Source organism: Oncorhynchus nerka, linkage group LG15 (assembly GCF_034236695.1).
Source record: "Oncorhynchus nerka isolate Pitt River linkage group LG15, Oner_Uvic_2.0, whole genome shotgun sequence".
Lineage (NCBI taxonomy): Eukaryota > Metazoa > Chordata > Actinopteri > Salmoniformes > Salmonidae > Oncorhynchus > Oncorhynchus nerka.
Genome location: NC_088410.1, coordinates 43,761,776 through 43,779,144, shown reverse-complemented (window position 1 = coordinate 43,779,144; position 17,369 = coordinate 43,761,776). Strand labels below are relative to the sequence as shown.

General features: G+C 41.9%; 1 protein-coding gene and 1 pseudogene across 23 annotated transcripts in view; one reads left to right on the top strand and one right to left on the bottom strand.

Moving 5' to 3' along the window:
- Window positions 1-2,369: 2,369 nt before the first annotated feature.
- On the top strand, window positions 2,370-4,447 carry LOC115143599 (T-cell surface glycoprotein CD8 alpha chain-like; annotated as a pseudogene).
- A 3,618-nt stretch (window positions 4,448-8,065) lies between these two features.
- The window catches only part of LOC115142755 (calpastatin), a 72,108-nt gene continuing 62,804 nt past the window's right edge, over window positions 8,066-17,369 (bottom strand). For 21 of the 23 annotated variants that reach the window (XM_029682438.2, XM_029682446.2, XM_029682444.2 and 18 more), the window contains 21 exons: window positions 16,071-16,157; window positions 15,825-15,905; window positions 15,284-15,358; window positions 15,032-15,106; window positions 14,714-14,755; window positions 14,434-14,532; window positions 14,224-14,340; window positions 13,967-14,080; window positions 13,587-13,700; window positions 13,134-13,355; window positions 12,910-13,008; window positions 12,646-12,762; window positions 12,302-12,415; window positions 12,010-12,099; window positions 11,781-11,885; window positions 11,470-11,562; window positions 10,978-11,016; window positions 10,711-10,827; window positions 9,505-9,534; window positions 9,277-9,383; window positions 8,066-9,088 (listed from right to left, as the gene is read on the bottom strand). In XM_029682438.2, coding sequence (XP_029538298.2) covers window positions 9,285-9,383; window positions 9,505-9,534; window positions 10,711-10,827; window positions 10,978-11,016; window positions 11,470-11,562; window positions 11,781-11,885; window positions 12,010-12,099; window positions 12,302-12,415; window positions 12,646-12,762; window positions 12,910-13,008; window positions 13,134-13,355; window positions 13,587-13,700; window positions 13,967-14,080; window positions 14,224-14,340; window positions 14,434-14,532; window positions 14,714-14,755; window positions 15,032-15,106; window positions 15,284-15,358; window positions 15,825-15,905; window positions 16,071-16,157 — 1,929 coding nt within the window. In that variant the 3' untranslated portion in view covers window positions 8,066-9,088; window positions 9,277-9,284. The remainder of the gene's footprint in view (window positions 9,089-9,276; window positions 9,384-9,504; window positions 9,535-10,710; window positions 10,828-10,977; window positions 11,017-11,469; window positions 11,563-11,780; window positions 11,886-12,009; window positions 12,100-12,301; window positions 12,416-12,645; window positions 12,763-12,909; window positions 13,009-13,133; window positions 13,356-13,586; window positions 13,701-13,966; window positions 14,081-14,223; window positions 14,341-14,433; window positions 14,533-14,713; window positions 14,756-15,031; window positions 15,107-15,283; window positions 15,359-15,824; window positions 15,906-16,070; window positions 16,158-17,369) is intronic. The other 2 variants (XM_029682447.2, XM_065001630.1) reach the window with 2 other exon arrangements.

The following is a 17,369-nucleotide window of genomic DNA, read 5'->3' as shown; positions in this document are numbered from 1 at the left end:
CTAGTGTAAATCGTAAAATGGAGCAGTTTCACTGAAGGTAGAGAGGTTTGACAACTATGCCGTATAAAGTTCAAGATAGTTGGGAACGGGGGTTTATGAACGTATATACAAAACAACAATCGATACATCAATCCGTTATTTTCACTTAAAATATTATATAAAATTCTTGCCACAAAAATAATGCTCAATATAGGTTTGATTTATTTTACCTTTATTTAACTAGGCAAGTCAGTTAAGAACAATTTTTTTTAATTTTTTTTTTTAATTTCACCTTTATTTAACCAGGTAGGCTAGTTGAGAACAAGTCGCAACTGCGACCTGGCCAAGATAAAGCATAGCAGTGTGAACAGACAACACAGAGTTACACATGGAGTAAACAATTAACAAGTCAATAACACAGTAGAAAAAAATGAGAGTCTATATACATTGTGTGCAAAAGGCATGAGGAGGTAGGCGAATAATTACAATTTTGCAGATTAACACTGGAGTGATAAATGATCAGATGGTCATGTACAGGTAGAGATATTGGTGTGCAAAAGAGAAGAAAAGTAAATAAATATAAACAGTATGGGGATGAGGTAGGTAAAATTGGGTGGGCTATTTACCCATAGACTATGTACAGCTGCAGCGATCGTTTAGCTGCTCAGATAGCAGATGTTTGAAGTTGGTGAGGGAGATAAAAGTCTCCAACTTCAGCGATTTTTGCAATTCGTTCCAGTCACAGGCAGCAGAGAACTGGAACGAAAGGCGGCCAAATGAGGTGTTGGCTTTAGGGATGATCAGTGAGATACACCTGCTGGAGCGCGTGCTACGGGTGGGTGTTGCCATCGTGACCAGTGAACTGAGATAAGGCAGAGCTTTACCTAGCATGGACTTGTAGATGACCTGGAGCCAGTGGGTCTGGCGACGAATATGTAGCGAGGGCCAGCCGACTAGAGCATACAGGTCGCAGTGGTGGGTGGTATAAGGTGCTTTAGTAACAAAACGGATGGCACTGTGATAAACTGCATCCAGTTTGCTGAGTAGAGTATTGGAAGCTATTTTGTAGATGACATCGCCGAAGTCGAGGATCGGTAGGATAGTCAGTTTTACTAGGGTAAGCTTGGCGGCGTGAGTGAAGGAGGCTTTGTTGCGGAATAGAAAGCCGACTCTAGATTTGATTTTAGATTGGAGATGTTTGATTCTTATTTTCAATGACGGCCTAGGAACAGTGGGTTAACTGCCTGTTCAGGGGTAGAACAACAGAATTGTACCTTGTCAGCTTGGGGATTTAAACTTGCAACCTTTCGGTTACTAGTCCAACGCTCTAACCACTAGGCTACCGTTGAACAGTCAGCCCTGTGCAGCACGAGGAAACTGAATCAACAGATCATCTCATTTGTTACTGTCCTTCAGTGGCTCGCTCTTGGAGTCAGGTCCATGAATGGTTGTTAAATCATAATGTCTGTGTTCAGATGGACCTACAAACAGTGCTAGCAGATCTTGAACAAATAACACGACCAATCAATGGGAAATATGATTATATTCTTAGGTAAAGTATTTATTTTTAGGGCAATCTCGGTAGAAATTGTACAAATACAGAGGTTCAAGACCCTCGTAAGACATCCCAGTAAAATAGTAGGAAGTATTGCAAAAGGAAATATTAAAATTGTAGAGTACTGGGAAAGATGGGTTAGTCTGTGGACATCTGAGGGTTGAAATGAAGATTAGAGTGCACTGTGTGAGTAAAAAATAGCTGTAAGTGTTGTCTATTAGTTTACTCCAATCAGGGAAGGGTTGGTAGGGTTGAGGAAAAATAATTTACAAAAATGTACTTTTGGTGAACTATTTCTTGCATTTAGGGGGCGATGTAACCAAACATTTATTCACATCACTCTATCTTTCATGAATAGGCCTTGTTATTTATGAGCTTTATAGTGTCAGATTGTTATCAAAATTGATCCAAAAGTTATCCAAATTCATTTCGATTCAATGTTATTCTATTTGCACAAGAGAGGAACCTTAACTAATCTTATAAGCAGAGCCTCACCCTTCAAAACAAAATGTATTTGAACGTTATCTTACAGTATGCCAGGATCTATGGCTGTGTGAAACTCTTTCAGGGTTATTTCAGATGTCTAATCTGTTAATGTCTAGGCTATCTATTAAACTTTGACACCATGCACTGATTTAGGCTGTAGATTAGTGAAATATAGGCCTATAGCCTAATTTGGACACGATATAGGCGTCCTACATGATAAGTACATTTTGTTGCAAATATAATAGCAATACTACAAATAAATAACATATTCAAAAATGTGTTAACATTATTTGAAACAAATAGTCTCAAGGCTCGATAATAGCCTTTATAATTATAGGCCTGCTGATGATATTATTCGGATATTCTTGCAACAGATGTTTATCAACCGGGCAGCACAGAATCTCGTCCTCAAAAGTGCAGCTGCTGCTCTTGTCTTACATTCATTCCCCCTCCGTTGAAAGTTTGACTGCATTCGTATTTGGCCTAGTCTTTACCTCGTTTTTGTCGCCACAATGTGCTGTGGGTGAGCGCACAGACCGCGTGCAATTTGTGCACAAAGCCGCCAGCCTGTTGTGAGGCGCCGCGCGGATTGTTGAGCTCTGCTTGAGCAGCCTTTACAGACCACCTGCAATGACTCCTGCAAATGATTCGATTTAACAGTGATGAGAAATGACTTGGGGCGGGGTTTAAGGTCGTTTTGAGCTCCTCATCATACCGGGTTCTACTGTACATACCATGATGGAGATCTTGGAAGTATTGCTGTGCCAAAATACATGAAAATGGGCCAAAAGTGGTTGCAGACACTTGTTTCACTGTTCTTTTGTCAAGGTAAGCATGGTATAGCCTATGGAGTTTTTCCCTTCAATGTAGGGCGGATAGTTTAAACAACAGTGATCGATGGATTTCCACGTCGCCAGAATACATGCACTCTAAAATGCCTAGTTCATAAGTGTGGCTATATATAATGTTTTAGCTTTTTCAATCTGAAATACAATTAGCCTAGGGAGGCCTATATGCACAACGTTCTTGGCATTCATGTAGTAAACTGACTAAATAGGCAACTTTTATTGGAACAAACAATACCATTGTAATAAATAGCATTGTCTACTGCTATTTAAATTTCGATGTGAAGGGTAAATTCATTTGTGTTGTAGGTTTGTCTCTAGACTGTCTTATTGTGAACAAAATGGTTTTAGGCTATACGCTTGTAACCCAGTTGTATAATTGATCACGTTTCAGTCATTTCCTTTTTTTAAAAATACATCTTTAAATAAGAAATGATTTATGTATTTATTTGTTGAATCTCAATTATGTTCACAAACGCTATCAAAAACTCTCGAACTGTGTTCTCTAACAGAGAAAAGGGATAGAGCCCGAAACCTAGGGGCAACATGTTGATTTGGTTTCGAGTGAAGGACAACGCTGGAATGGAGTTTATTGCAACGTTAAATTCCAAGAATTAAGAAAAGCACATACTTTTTTGACTCCGAAGTGTTCAGTGGGGACCAGATAAACAAAGACATCTTGATATTGAAGGCTTTCAAAAAGGCCCGAGATAGTGTGGTCTACAGCGGTGCATCAATCAACAGTAATGCGCAAGTATTTGGTGAAGTAACTTGACTTGCTGGGCCAGGTGAGTAAACTAGCTAGGCTACATTTTATACATTAATTTGATCGGAATAATCCAGTTTCAGACAACAATGGCAACAAGGGTTTTTCAATCAGAGGTTTATTGTGGCCAAAGTTAGCCTAAATAAGTTTTAAACCGTCTGAAAGTTATCCATGCTAACACACCTCACTCCACTTAAAACAACCACGACAACGCCACCAATGACCACAGGCATAGAGGTATCCAGATCTACAACTGCCAAGTTTTGCTTCATCATCATCAACATGATTTAAATCATCATTGATAGGGTTGTTTTGGATAACCAAAGTTACACTGACTGGGTATTTGCCATTATCCAATGTGGCTGAACAAAAATGTGTTCCCTGTTTGACTTGTGCTTTTGCAGTGGGAAAAATGGACCCTAGTGCATCCTGTGATCTGATCATTTGGGCCCATTTGCTGCTGGCTGTGGCTTCCTCTTCCTCCTCTTCATCCCTATATGCCACTGCAATCACGAGTCCTGCATATGTCTACACCCACTCATACCCTCGTGTATTTACGAAACACCCACTTACAGTATATACACTCACATGAAACACCCACTTACAGTATATACACTCACATGAAACACCCACTTACAGTATATACACTCACATGAAACACCCACTTACAGTATATACACTCACATGAAACACCCACTTGCAGTATATACACTCACATGAAACACCCACTTGCAGTATGTATATACACTCACATGAAACACCCACTTACAGTATATACACTCACATGAAACACCCACTTACAGTATATACACTCACATGAAACACCCACTTACAGTATATACACTCACATGAAACACCCACTTACAGTATATACACTCACATGAAACACCCACTTACAGTATATACACTCACATGAAACACCCACTTGCAGTATATACACTCACATGAAACACCTTTGCCCACCAAGCAAAACAAGAGCATTGAACCTAGTTGATGGAAATACAATATCAAAACAGAAGCATATGCTTCATACATACAGTAAAATATGGTGGTGGATCAGTGATGTTATGGGGCTATTTTGCCTTCACTGGTCCTGGGGCCCTTGTTGAGGTCAACGGCATCATGAACTTTACCAAGTACCAGGACATTTTAGCCAAAAACCTGGTGGCCTCTGCTAGGAGGCTGACACTTGGCCGCAGGTTATCTTCTAGCAAGACAATAACCCCAAGCAGTAATCAAAATTCACAAAGAAAAGGTTAATTGACCACAGAATCAACATTTTGCAATGGCCATCTTGGTCTCTGGACTTGAACCCCATTGAAAACCTGTGGTTTGAATTGAAAAGGGCAGTCCAGAAGTGCAGACGAAGGATATCAAGGATCTGGAAGGATTCTGTATGGATGAATGGTCTAAGATCCCTCCAAATGTGTTCTCCAATCCCAATGTCGTTATCCTCACAATAAGTTTGAATAATTTTGACCCCTACCTTATTTTTAAACTTGTTAAACAAAATCTATTTTTTTTGTGCAATTTTAGTAGTATAAAATAATATACTATAAACCCAGGATTTATAATACAATACTTTCCCATTTAAATTTTTTTACAAAAAATTAAACATACAAATGTAGCATACAATATAGCTCAGTATTTGAATCATATATTTTATACAGTCATTTTTGATAATATTTATCAAGGGTGTCAATAATTTCAGGCCTGACTGTATATGTTTCCATAGTAAATACAGTTGAAGTCGGAAGTTTACATACACCTTAGCCAAATACATTTAAACTCAGTTTTTCACAATTCCTGACATTTAATCTTAGTAAAAAATATCCTGTCTTCGATCAGTAAGGATCACCACTTTATTTTAAGAATGTGAAATGTCAGAATAATAGTAGAGAGAATGATTTATTTCAGCCTTTAATTATTTCATCACATTCCCTGTGGGTCAGAAGTTTACATACACTCAATTAGTGTTTGGTAGCATTGCCTTTAAATTGTTTAACTTGGGTCAAATGTTTTGTGTAGCCTTCCACAAGCTTCCCACAATAAGTTGGGTGAATGTTGACCGATTCCTCCTGACAGAGCTGGTGTAACTGAGTCAGGTTTGTAGGCCTCCTTGTTCGCACACACTTTTTCAGTTCTGCCCGCAAATCTTCTATAGGATTGAGGTCAGGGCTTTGTGATGGCCACATTTTGCCACAACTTTGGAAGTATGCTTGGGGTCATTGTCCATTTGGAAGACCCATTTGCAACCAAGCTTTAACTACCTGAGTGATGTCTTGAGATGTTTCTTCAATATATCCACATAATTTCCATCCTCATGAAGCCATCTATTTTGTGAAGTGCACCAGCCCCTCCTGCAGCAAAGCACCCCCACAACATAATGCTGCCACCCCCATGCTTCACGGTTGGGATGGTGTTCTTTGGCTTGCAAGCCTCACCCTTTTTCCTCCAAACATAACGATGGTCCTTATGGCCAAACAGTTCTATTTTTGTTTCATCAGACCGGAGGATATTTCTCCAAAAAGTACAATATTTGTCCCCACGTGCAGTTGCAATCCGTAGTCAGGCTTTTTATGGCGGTTTTGGAGCCATAAAAACTTCTTCCTTGCTGAGCGGGCTTTCAGGTTATGTCGATATAGGACTCGTTTTACTGTGGATATAGATACTTTTGTACCTGTTTCCTCCTGCATCTTCACAAGGTCCTTTGCTGTTGTTCTGGGATTGATTTGCACTTGTATTTATTTATTTTTTTACCCCCTCTTTCTCCCCAATTTTCGTGCTATCCAATTGGTAGTAGTTACTGTCTTGTCTCATCGCTTCTACTCCCGTACGGGTTCGGGAGAGACGAAGGTCGAGAGCCATGCGTCCTCCGAAACACAACCCAACCAAGCCGCACTGTTTCTTAACACAGCGCACATCCAACCCGGAAGCCAGCTGCGCCAATGTGTCGGAGGAAACACCGTACACCTAGCGACTTGGTCCAGCGTGCACTGCGCCCGGCCCGCCACAGGAGTCACTAGTGCGCGATGAGACAAGGATATCCCTACCGGTCAAGCCCTCCCTAACCCAGACGACGCTAGGCCAATTGTGCGTCTCCCCATGGACCTCCCGGTCGCGGCCGGCTGCGACAGAGCCTGGGCTCGAACCCAGAGTCTCTGGTGGCACAGCTAGCACTGCGATGCAGTGCCTTAGACCACTGCTCCACCCAGAAAGACCTGATGTGCACTTTTCGCACCAAAGTACGTTCATCTCTAGGAGACAGAACGCATCTCCTTCCTGAGCGGTATGACGGCTGCGTGGTCCCATGGTGTTTATACTTGCGTACTATTGTTTGTACAGATGAACGTGGTACCTTCAGGCGTTTGGAAATTGCTCCCAAGGATGAACCAGACTTGTGGAGGTCTACAATTTATTTTCTGAGGTCTTGGCTGATTTCTTTTGATTTTCCCATGATGTCAAGCAAAGAGGCAGAGTTTGAAGGTAGGCCTTGAAATACATACACAGGTACACCTCAAATTGACTCAAATGATGTCAATTAGCCTACCAGAAGCCTCTAAAGCCATGACATAATTTTCTGGAATTTCCCAAGCTGTCCCATGGGAGACCCATGTGGTGGCGCACAACTGGCCCAGCGTCGTTCGGGTTAGGGGGGGTTCGGCCGGCAAGGATGTCCTTGTGCTCTATTGACTCAGCTATAATTTATCATTGTGTATTTCAATGTTATACATTCAAGCTCTGCAGTGAAACCCCCATAAAACTCTTAACATTTTATGCCTCAAATTGTTGGACTTCTTCCCCATACTATTCATTTTTGTATATTTGGAGGAAAGCAATATTTTTGGAATACTTGAATGATTGTAACATAGTGTATGTAAAATGTGAGTGTTCGTGTAACTGTAAAGGCATGTTAATGTGAAATCTCCATTACTCATCTCTTACAATCTGAATGATGAGACAGAAATGGTAAAGCTACATCTTTTTTTATTCAAATGTTTTGTTTACAAACACTTGACATCTATTGAAATTCTACTCTACAAGCGTCCAAGGCTGTTGCACTTCGAAAAACAGCCAATATCAGAGGAAGCAGCGTTGTAAAACTTAACAAAATGTACAAACTACGGAGCTGCTTTGCACAAGATAAAGATTTTTCTAATATTGCATGTGAAATCCTTTCTAAAATATATTAAAAAGTATTCTCTGCCCTGCAACAAAATATACAGTAGGTTCCCTATACCAAATTACCCTCTTACCAATAGTGTATTCTACTACAATTAATGACAATTGTTTTTGACATTTTCTTATTGCCATTTTATAGGACAAAGTACATTTAGGCTACCCCATGTTAGCTTCAAAATGTTTGTTTTTCTGTTGTTGAGGCACAAGCAGTTACTACAGACACTTGAATACTGAATACACACAGCAAACCAATTATTTTTGACATTTTTATTAAATTAGAATTCCCATTTCCAAAATATCTCTCAAGTTTTGAGTTTGAGACCGGCACCGAAATACTGTATGTAGAATTCTGTCATACCAGCTTTTGACTTTTTGAGTAGAAGTGATAGCTCTTGGGACTGTTTTACAGTATACAAACAAAGGCAGTTTACAGAGGTAGTGACCACCCAAGTTTACTTGTAAGTGCACTTTCGGAAACCAATACATGCTTCTACGAGGCAAAGTACACACATATATACCCTTCTGTAAAGCGATATCTATCAAGAAAGTAAATATATAGTATTGCATGAGCTATCAGATGCATCCGTACCAAGCAGATCACTTCCTGTAAATCCTTTTACACATTTCAATATTGTAAACTAAGTATTATCATCAAACTAAGCAAGACTATGCTGTACGCTAGTGTCTTATGTTGGCTGTCCACATAATAGAAAACATGCTTTTCTGTGTACAGCAAGATTGCAAAGACATCACAATCCTATATACCCACTATACACTGTTCCTAAACCCAGATCACGCTTACTATTACCCAGATCACTCTTACTATTACCCAGATCACGCTCACTATTACCCAACATTGTAGCAATGTTGAAGCAACATCACTGCAACATTGGGGCAATACAGACTGTTAGCTAGGGCAACACCTCCATTTTATTTTTCTCACAGGATTGGACAGCTGCTCTGTCATTCATGAGGAATAAATTACAACAAACTCTCTCTCTCGCCTTCTCTCTCTCACTCTCTCTTTATTTTGCTCTCCTCATCTCAAAGGAAAGAAACCAAAACAAGTACAATCTTCTGTCATGTGCGAAACCAAGCAGGAAAGGCATTGCACACAGCATGTGTCTGTCTGTGTGTGTGTGTGTGTGTGTGTGGTCATGTTTGTTTTTCATCCAGTATACATTCTCCACCATTTAGAAAAATAGAATCATCGTTCACAGCAGCTCCCTCTAGTGGCGCCTCCATGTGGCAGGGGACATGTAGTGCGCTAGAAACCTGAAAAAAAAACCATACATCAGTCAATCTCACAGAAGACGACAAAAGAATCCTATACTATGATACTAAATCAGACTAAATTGTAAGTATGCTAGTACATATAGAAGCCTGCATTGCAGTATCACAGTCACATTGTTTCAAGTTGGTTGAGTCTTGTAGGCTACTTTTGAAATCTGTGAAATCCTTACCTAGAGGTCTAGCTCTTGCCACCCTTATTTTTGGATCCTGGCACTACATCTGAACTCATCTTTCCAGACAGGTGGTCTTTGGCTGATGGGTTCTCCTCCTGTTGTTTCTGAGACAAAAGGTCAAGTCAATTAGAGGACATTTATATCAAATCACATGAATATGGGCATGTATCTCAAATGATTATTAGGATCTAATTTCATTTGGTTTTCTTAAGGTCTAGTTCTTACCTTTGACTTAGACCTTGACTTGCTGTTGCTCTGCAATAAACAAAATTGACACCTTGTTCAGTGTGGATATAACTTCAGGGAGGGCTATGGTAAAGTGATACGGGAGACTTGTAATAGGTCTCAATAAGACTAGAGGGCGCTGTAAGACAACCAACAACCATATCTGTTGCTCCATAACCAGAGAATCAATGGCAAGTTCATCTTCCAGTGGAAGCTGGTGGGAGGAGCTATAGGAGCTATTGTAATGGCTGGAATGGAATTCATGGAACGGAGTCAAACATGCGGTTTCAATATGTTTGATACCGCTCCGTTTATTCCATTCCAGCCCATCCTCCTCCTATATAATGAGCCCATCCTCCTTTCGCTCTTCCTACCAGCCTCCACTGTTGTAGGTTCAATTTTCTACTATGGGGAATAGTAGATTGACATAGGCTAGTGATTTTGCTGTTCGTTAGTCGTCTTGTTGGCTGAGGAAAAGTAAATGTGGACAGTAAGTATAACATCTTCAAAGTGCGCATCGGAATTAGGTTAGAAGGACCGCAAATCATTGCATCCTCGACTTGCCTGTTCTGTTAGAATTAATTACCATAATCTAAATGGGATTTCTGTCATTCTGAGCATCGTGGGTGGACGGCCCTAATCAGGTAACGCACCCAATGGGTACGGGTAATGCATAATATGCTAAGTATTTTTGCAAGGTGTCATGCATATGAACTCAAGATAGTTTTTTATTGTTACAGAGCAGACATCATCATCATGCCCGGTCTATACAAACGTAAAACAAGCAGGCCCCCTTGGAGGTTCTTGAAAGAGCAGCCAAGGAAGTAAGAGAAGAAGTCCATTTGAGCAGCAGCAAGTGATGGAAAAAAATAGACAATGACACTGAAGAAGTATATTGACAAAAAAAAAAGAAGATGAACATGTACCTGTGTGAAAGAGAGGCCATGATAGAGTAGCAAGAGGCACATAAAGGTCTTATCTGATAATGACATGGAGTCTGAGCTTAAAAAAAAAAAAATATATCAAGAATTTTGCAGACCAGCTTCATCATGGGCTTAGTAGCCTCAAATGCAGAGAGCGTATAAGGGAGCAACACCTGGAGAGTGCGTGACGCACATGCATTCGGTAAGTCTGTATGCCAACTACTGAGAAGTGCTTAAATCAAAACGCGTCAAAAAAAGTCTGTATCGGGCCCTGTGTACGTACCTCCAGACTGGGCTGTGTCTGCTTTGTTGTCACAACTACTGAGGTTGCAGCAGGACAAGGTGAGGAAGAGAAGTCTCTAGACAAGAGGTCGAGGGCACTGCTGTCATCCATAGATGGCTTTAAGGAAGGAGGAACACGGGTCACAAGTGTACATACGGTTTACATGAATTCAATAGGACTTTTATGAGTGGCACTGTGTTCAACACAGTATGACATTGAATACGACTGATCTGTACGATTATAGATACAATTGGACAGAAACGCTACCTGCTTGGGCCTAACATCCGCCTGGGCTTTGGCCTCTGCCTGTGAGGAGAAAATACACACAACCTTATTAAAATATACAGCCTTACTTACACCTGGGGTGGCAGGTAGCATAGTGGTTAGAGCGGTGGGCCAGTAACTGAAAGGTTGCTAGATCGAATTCCCGAGCTGACAAGTTAAAAATCTGTAATTATGCTCCTGAACAAGGCAGTTAACCCACTGTTCCTAGGCCATCATTGTTAATAAGAATTTGTTCTTAACTTACTTGCCTAGTAAGGTCAACAACAAAAAAAATCTTAACGTTTCCCAAACTTGGTTTTTGCATATTTTCGATAGAAGAGCGTAAAAATAACATAAGGGCCGTTTACTACCATTTTATTTGGTGTATTGCATTTACCAAGTATTAGCGTTAGCATTTATGCTATCATTAGCACATTACATTAGCATCTTCAGGAATACCCCTTTTATTTCCTACTACAACCCTGTATATGTTACCTTAAGGTCTTTCTCTGTGTGCCGGTACTCAGCTGGAAGGCTGACATCTCTCTCCCCCATCTTGATAAGCTTCTCCTCCATGACCTTCTTCTCCTAGAATAAGCAGAGAGCAGACTCAGGTAAAACAACAGATAGCATTAGCTCATATAGGCTAAAGGTTTCACTGCAGTGAGGTAAGGCTTATTTTTTTGACCAAGGAATAGCCTTCAACAGTTGTGTTGCACAAGAGTGAATTTCCAGTCGGTCACACTTTAAACTAAATACATCATGTGTAGGCTTAATGAAGCCTTCATATCACTCTTTATAAGTACCTTGACGATGTCCCTGACTGAGACAGGAACGGGCTCTGGGATAGGAGTCATGTTCACTAAGGTGTCTGACAAGGCATCCAGAGCATCTACCGTCCCTGTAGACAGCTACACACACACACACACACACGGTTACATGTCACTGCTGACAATGGGTATCTGACTGAGCCACTAAATGTGAATTAGGCATAGGACAACGATAATCTCACATTGTGTGTGTGTGTATCAGTACCTGGCGGTTAGCAGCAGATTTGACTGCAGGGGCAACAGTTGGAGCTACAAAATCCCCTGCCAGGGCATCCAATGCAAAGTCATCTGTGGCCTACAGACACAAAGGAGGAGAGGAGAGATGGAGGGAAAATGTATATGTTAAGTGAGTTGTTCTGCTACCGATGAAAAACGAAGAGACACTTAAAGCAACCAGACATAAAAACACGTATCGGCTGGTCATAGTTTTATAGAGAGCAGACCAATCACTGGATGGTTTGATAAGTGAGTGACCAATGGTAGAGGGTGTTGTTCACCTGTGTTGGACGAGCTGGGGGGCAGAGGACAGGAGCCTGGACAGTTGGAGCCACAGAGGAAGACATGAAGTCACCTGACAGGATGTCCAGAGCCTCACCTGAGTCCATGGAGGACTGGAGAGAGAGAGAGAGAGAGAGAGAGAGAGAGAGCAGGGGAGGGGAGGAGCGGACGGGAGAGGATAGGGAGGAGGAGAAGTGAAGAGAGGAAGAAGAGACAGTTATGATTATCAAATTCCCTTACACCAATAACTCCTGGTTATCTTTAGTTCTGTTTCTTCTCATAGTGAAAAGTAATGTATTTTTTGATCTCCCAATGACCTGTGCTTTGCGTAAATGAGGCTCACCTCTATCTTGGGAGGAGGCAGGTCTTTGCCTTTGTCCTCTGTGAACCTGTACTCTGGTGGGAGAGTGTCATCCCTTTCACCCACAAGCACAGCTTCCATCTCTGTCAGTTTGCCCTCCTATACAGCACATATAAAAATTAAAAAAACACACACATGTATATACACACACACACACAACAGAGCTGAAATGAATACTATCCTATACTGTAAGCTAGTCATTGTAAGAATTGAATAGAATAACTTTATTGTTCAGTGTATGTATACCGTGACAATGTCCTCAGGTCTGATCTTGGGAGGTTCAGGCGCTGGTTCTGGAGCAGCCAAAGTGTCTCCCAGAGCACTGAGAGCATCCAGGGACATACCCTGGAGAGAGAGAGAGAGAGACACACACACACACAGGGATCAGCTGTGTGCAGGGAAATTTTTTCTTCAGTTGAGTCTCTTACTGCGCCTTAGATTTCTCCTGTGTCTACACGTAGCGTGGTTACCTCATCAGTGGTGGTTTTAGTAGGTGCTGCGGTAGGTGCTGCGGGTTTAGTAGTGGCAGCGGGTTTAGTAGTGGCTCCGGGTTTAGTAGTGGCTCCGGGTTTAGTAGTGGCAGCGGGTTTAGTAGTGGCTCCGGGTTTAGTAGTGGCTCCGGGTTTAGTAGTGGCTCCGGGTATAACTGGGGCCATGCTGGGGGCTTCAAGGTCAAATGTACAAACGGCTCTCTATAGACAGGAAGCAAGAGCAAAACACATACACATATGATATGACCAGACAGTACGCAAGGTATACTGTACATATGCATACACACACCATGACCCAACAGCCAGCAATACACAAGGTACACACACACCTACACAAGCACTTGTACACACACATACACAAACAAACAATATGATTTGAATACAATGAACACACAACATAACTAAACATATACAAAACACCTGTGAGTTTACCTGTGGGGGGTTGTCGAAGTGAGGCACCACGGGGGCCTGGACAGCGGAGGCCTTAGTAGGGGCCACAAAGTCTCCAGCCAAGGCATCCAGGGCTGATAAATCATCTATTTTGGCCTGGGAGAGAGACTCACATACTTACAGCTTATAATGCCTTCCTAAGGCTGTCATAAGATTGACAAAATGGCTGTTATTGATTTTTACTCACATGCCATATTATGATAGCCCTAAAGTAATGGCACTGGAGTGACTTTCACTTAGACGATTACCAATAGACCCATAGAAAATGAAACTATTGGAGGGGTAAATCGATTCAAAACAGAGTTGACCAATTAGTGGATGGTTTGATAAGTGAACGACCAATGATAGAGGGTGCTGTTCACCTGTTTGGGAGGAGCTGGGGGGCAGAGGACAGGAGCCTGGACAGATGGAGCCACAGAGGAAGACATGAAGTCACCTGACAGGATGTCCAGAGCCTCGCCAGAGTCCATGGAAGGCTGGAGAATGAGAGAGAGAGAGAAAACAGAGTACAGAGGGGAGAAGTATGAGTACTGTGACTCAAATCTCAGTATACTATAACATCAGATCCCTTTGGAGGTCGCCACTGGTATTTACTATAGGTGTGGGACATGAGGCTCACCTCTTTCTTGGGAGGAGGCAGGTCTTTGACTTTGTCCTTGGTGAACCTGTACTCTGGTGGGATAGTGTCGTCCCTCTCACCCACAAACACACCCGCCTCCGATGTCAGTTTGCCCTCCTGCAGAACGGAAATGTGCACCAAAACGTTTTACACACGCGTACGCACTCGCACACACAAATGTAGCACAGGCGGAATACAAGTCAAGTGTACCGTGACAATGTCCTCAGGTCTGATCTTGGGAGGTTCGGGCGCTGGTTCTGGAGCAGCCAGCGTGTCTCCCAGAGCATTGAGAGCATCCAGGGACATACCCTGGAGAGACACAGACAGAGGGACAGAGAGGGACATGAAGAAAGAAAGGACAGACAGACAGAGAAAGGGGGACACACAAGGGGTTAGATTGAATGATCAACAAGCACACAGGATGATACATAGTACAACAGTAACAGTATTTCATTGGTTAGATAGAAACTGTATCCCTCCTATGACAAACCTCATCTGTCTTAGGCTTGGTGTCCATTGGGGAGTCAGCCAACTGAAACGCAACAAACGTCAATAGATAACAGCTTCATCACCCGACAGAAGTGTTACATGGAATACATATTTTGCATGGAAATATTTTTTGCTGCCGACACAGTACAGAACCCAACCCGCCTCAAAGCATGACAGGCTGAGCTGCAATGATGGACAACCCAATATAACATTGGAAATAAGTGTTTGTCAATGTTTATGTAGTGCTGATGACATTGTTGCGCATGGCGTATTAATGTGTGGTCATGCCGTAGGACTTGCTTTCTTTGGGGTTACTTACCTTTTCCACCTTAGCTTTCTTGTCCGCGGGGGGAGCAGCAGACTTGGTCACAACGGGAGACTTAAACTCAGCTTTCTGGAATGGAGGAGAGATATTATTTGAGTCCTTTGGCTGAGCTGCAATGATGGACAACCCAATATAACAGTGGACATAAGTGTTTGTCAGTGTTTATGTAGTGCTCGTGACATTGTTACGCATGGCGTATTAATGTGTGGTCATGACGTAGGACTTGCTTTCTTTGGGGTTACTTACCTTTTCCACCTTAGCTTTCTTGTCCGCGGGGGGAGCAGCAGACTTGGTCACAACGGGAGACATAAACTCAGCTTTCTGGAATGGAGGAGAGAGATTATTTGAGTCCGTTGAATACTGTTGCTTGGGTTCTAGTTGAGAGGAAGATGGGGAAACCCTTTGGTAAAAAGCTCACTTGAACCCTTCACTATAAAGCGGTCTTCACAGCAGCGTATCTTTACATGACATAACAGTTGTCATAAGCTATTACAGCCGACATTGGTGCGTCAAAATGACATGACACTGTCATGTTGTTTGCAACAGTATGCAGGGCAGGCTATTCATCCATGACATAGAACCATGACATAGTAACCAGTAGGTGGCTAGAAAGTAGGCAGTCCGACAAGCTAGCCAAAATGTTGCCAGGTGTCATTATGACCATGTTATGTCAATTGACATTCCCTGACATGGCTTTTCATAAGAGTTTACCATGTCACGCTAATTTCTTTTAGAATACAGTTTTACAATGGAGGAGTCGAGTGAAATATCAGCGCTCTTCAGTTACCTTGACGGGAGCGGGTGGAGGGGGAGCGAAGTTGGAGAAGCCTGCAGACAAAGCATCAATGGCAGCCAAGTCCTCCACTTTCTGTTAATAGATGAAATTGTATCACTATCATATGTTAAACATGAAGAGTCGGGGCCGCTGTCTCAACCGAAAGACTATGGGACTAATAACGATCCTGTTACCCAATGTATGTTTCAGGGAACATGACCCATAAGTGATTATAACCTGGAAATAGTGAAGTCTCACCTTCTCCTGTTTCTGAGGGATGGGAGCAGTAGAGGTCGTGAACCCAAAGGAGAGGGAGTCCAGAGCTTCATCTGTGCTCATGGGTTTCTGATACAAGCAAACAAAGCATAGTTATACACAAAGGATTACAGTAAAAGTTGTGTTTTCATAATCTGTCACTAGATGGCGCTTTAGACTAACTCCAACCATTGAAAGAGGGCAGAATAATGTAGACCAGACCACACTGTAGCAGACCAGAAGGAAAAGTACTGACACACCCATTACATTCCCTAGGATCTTACTCGCAACCAAGCACTTGGCAAAGAATCCCTTTACTTAGCATCAGTTGTATTATCATTTTAAAAAAACAACACATAACCAATGGCCAATTTTAGACAACTCACTTTGGCCAAATACTTGATCGGTAAAAGAGTTTGCCTCGTATCCAAAGAATTTCTTAGAAGCAGAGGTATACAACAGAGAGAACTACAGTGCAAGATAAGGTGTGGCCCAAAGTTGGGACAGAGGGTGAATAAGTGCGTGTGTATGGGTCGTTCCACGAAATGGGTTTCTTTTGCGTCCCTTTAAATATTTAAAGTAAAAATAGTGCACCAATATTGAATTTGAAATGCCTGTTATATTAAATTAAGTGCCCTTTTATAGACAACATGAATTAAATAAATCTGAAGAAATCAAAGTGGCAAAATTCTGCATTTTGACATGTCCCTACGCCAACCCAGTGTATTTTAACCCATTTAACAACAAAATTTCGCCAAGTTTCACCATCATCGTACAGCCCTAGTTAATTTGTTGCTTTGACAAAGTCATTTTGTCACGACTTCTACCGAAGTCGTTGCTTCTCCTTGTTCGGGCAGTGCTCGGCGGTCGACGTCACCGGTCTTCTAGCCATCATTGATCCATTTTCCAATGGTTTTGTCTGGTCTTCCCACACACCTGTTTTCAATCCCATTCATTACCTGTTGTGTATTTAACCCTCTGTTTCCGCTCATGTCTTTGTCAGAGATAGTTTATTGTCAGTGTTGTGTTTATTGTATAGGTGCGCGAGGGGTCCTCGTACCCATGTTTGTTTATATTCTGTTCTTATTAGTGTTATGGAGCTTGTTACGTGGACATTCATTAAAAGACTCCATTTTACACTCCGTTTGACTCTCCTGCGCCTGACTTCCCTGCCACCTATACACACACACATTTCTGAAGATTATTATTTATGTCATGTGATTAGTGATTCATTTACATCTGTCCCTCATTTTAAGGTCAACCCTGTTATGTGTACTGAACTCTTGATTTAATATGGTGAAA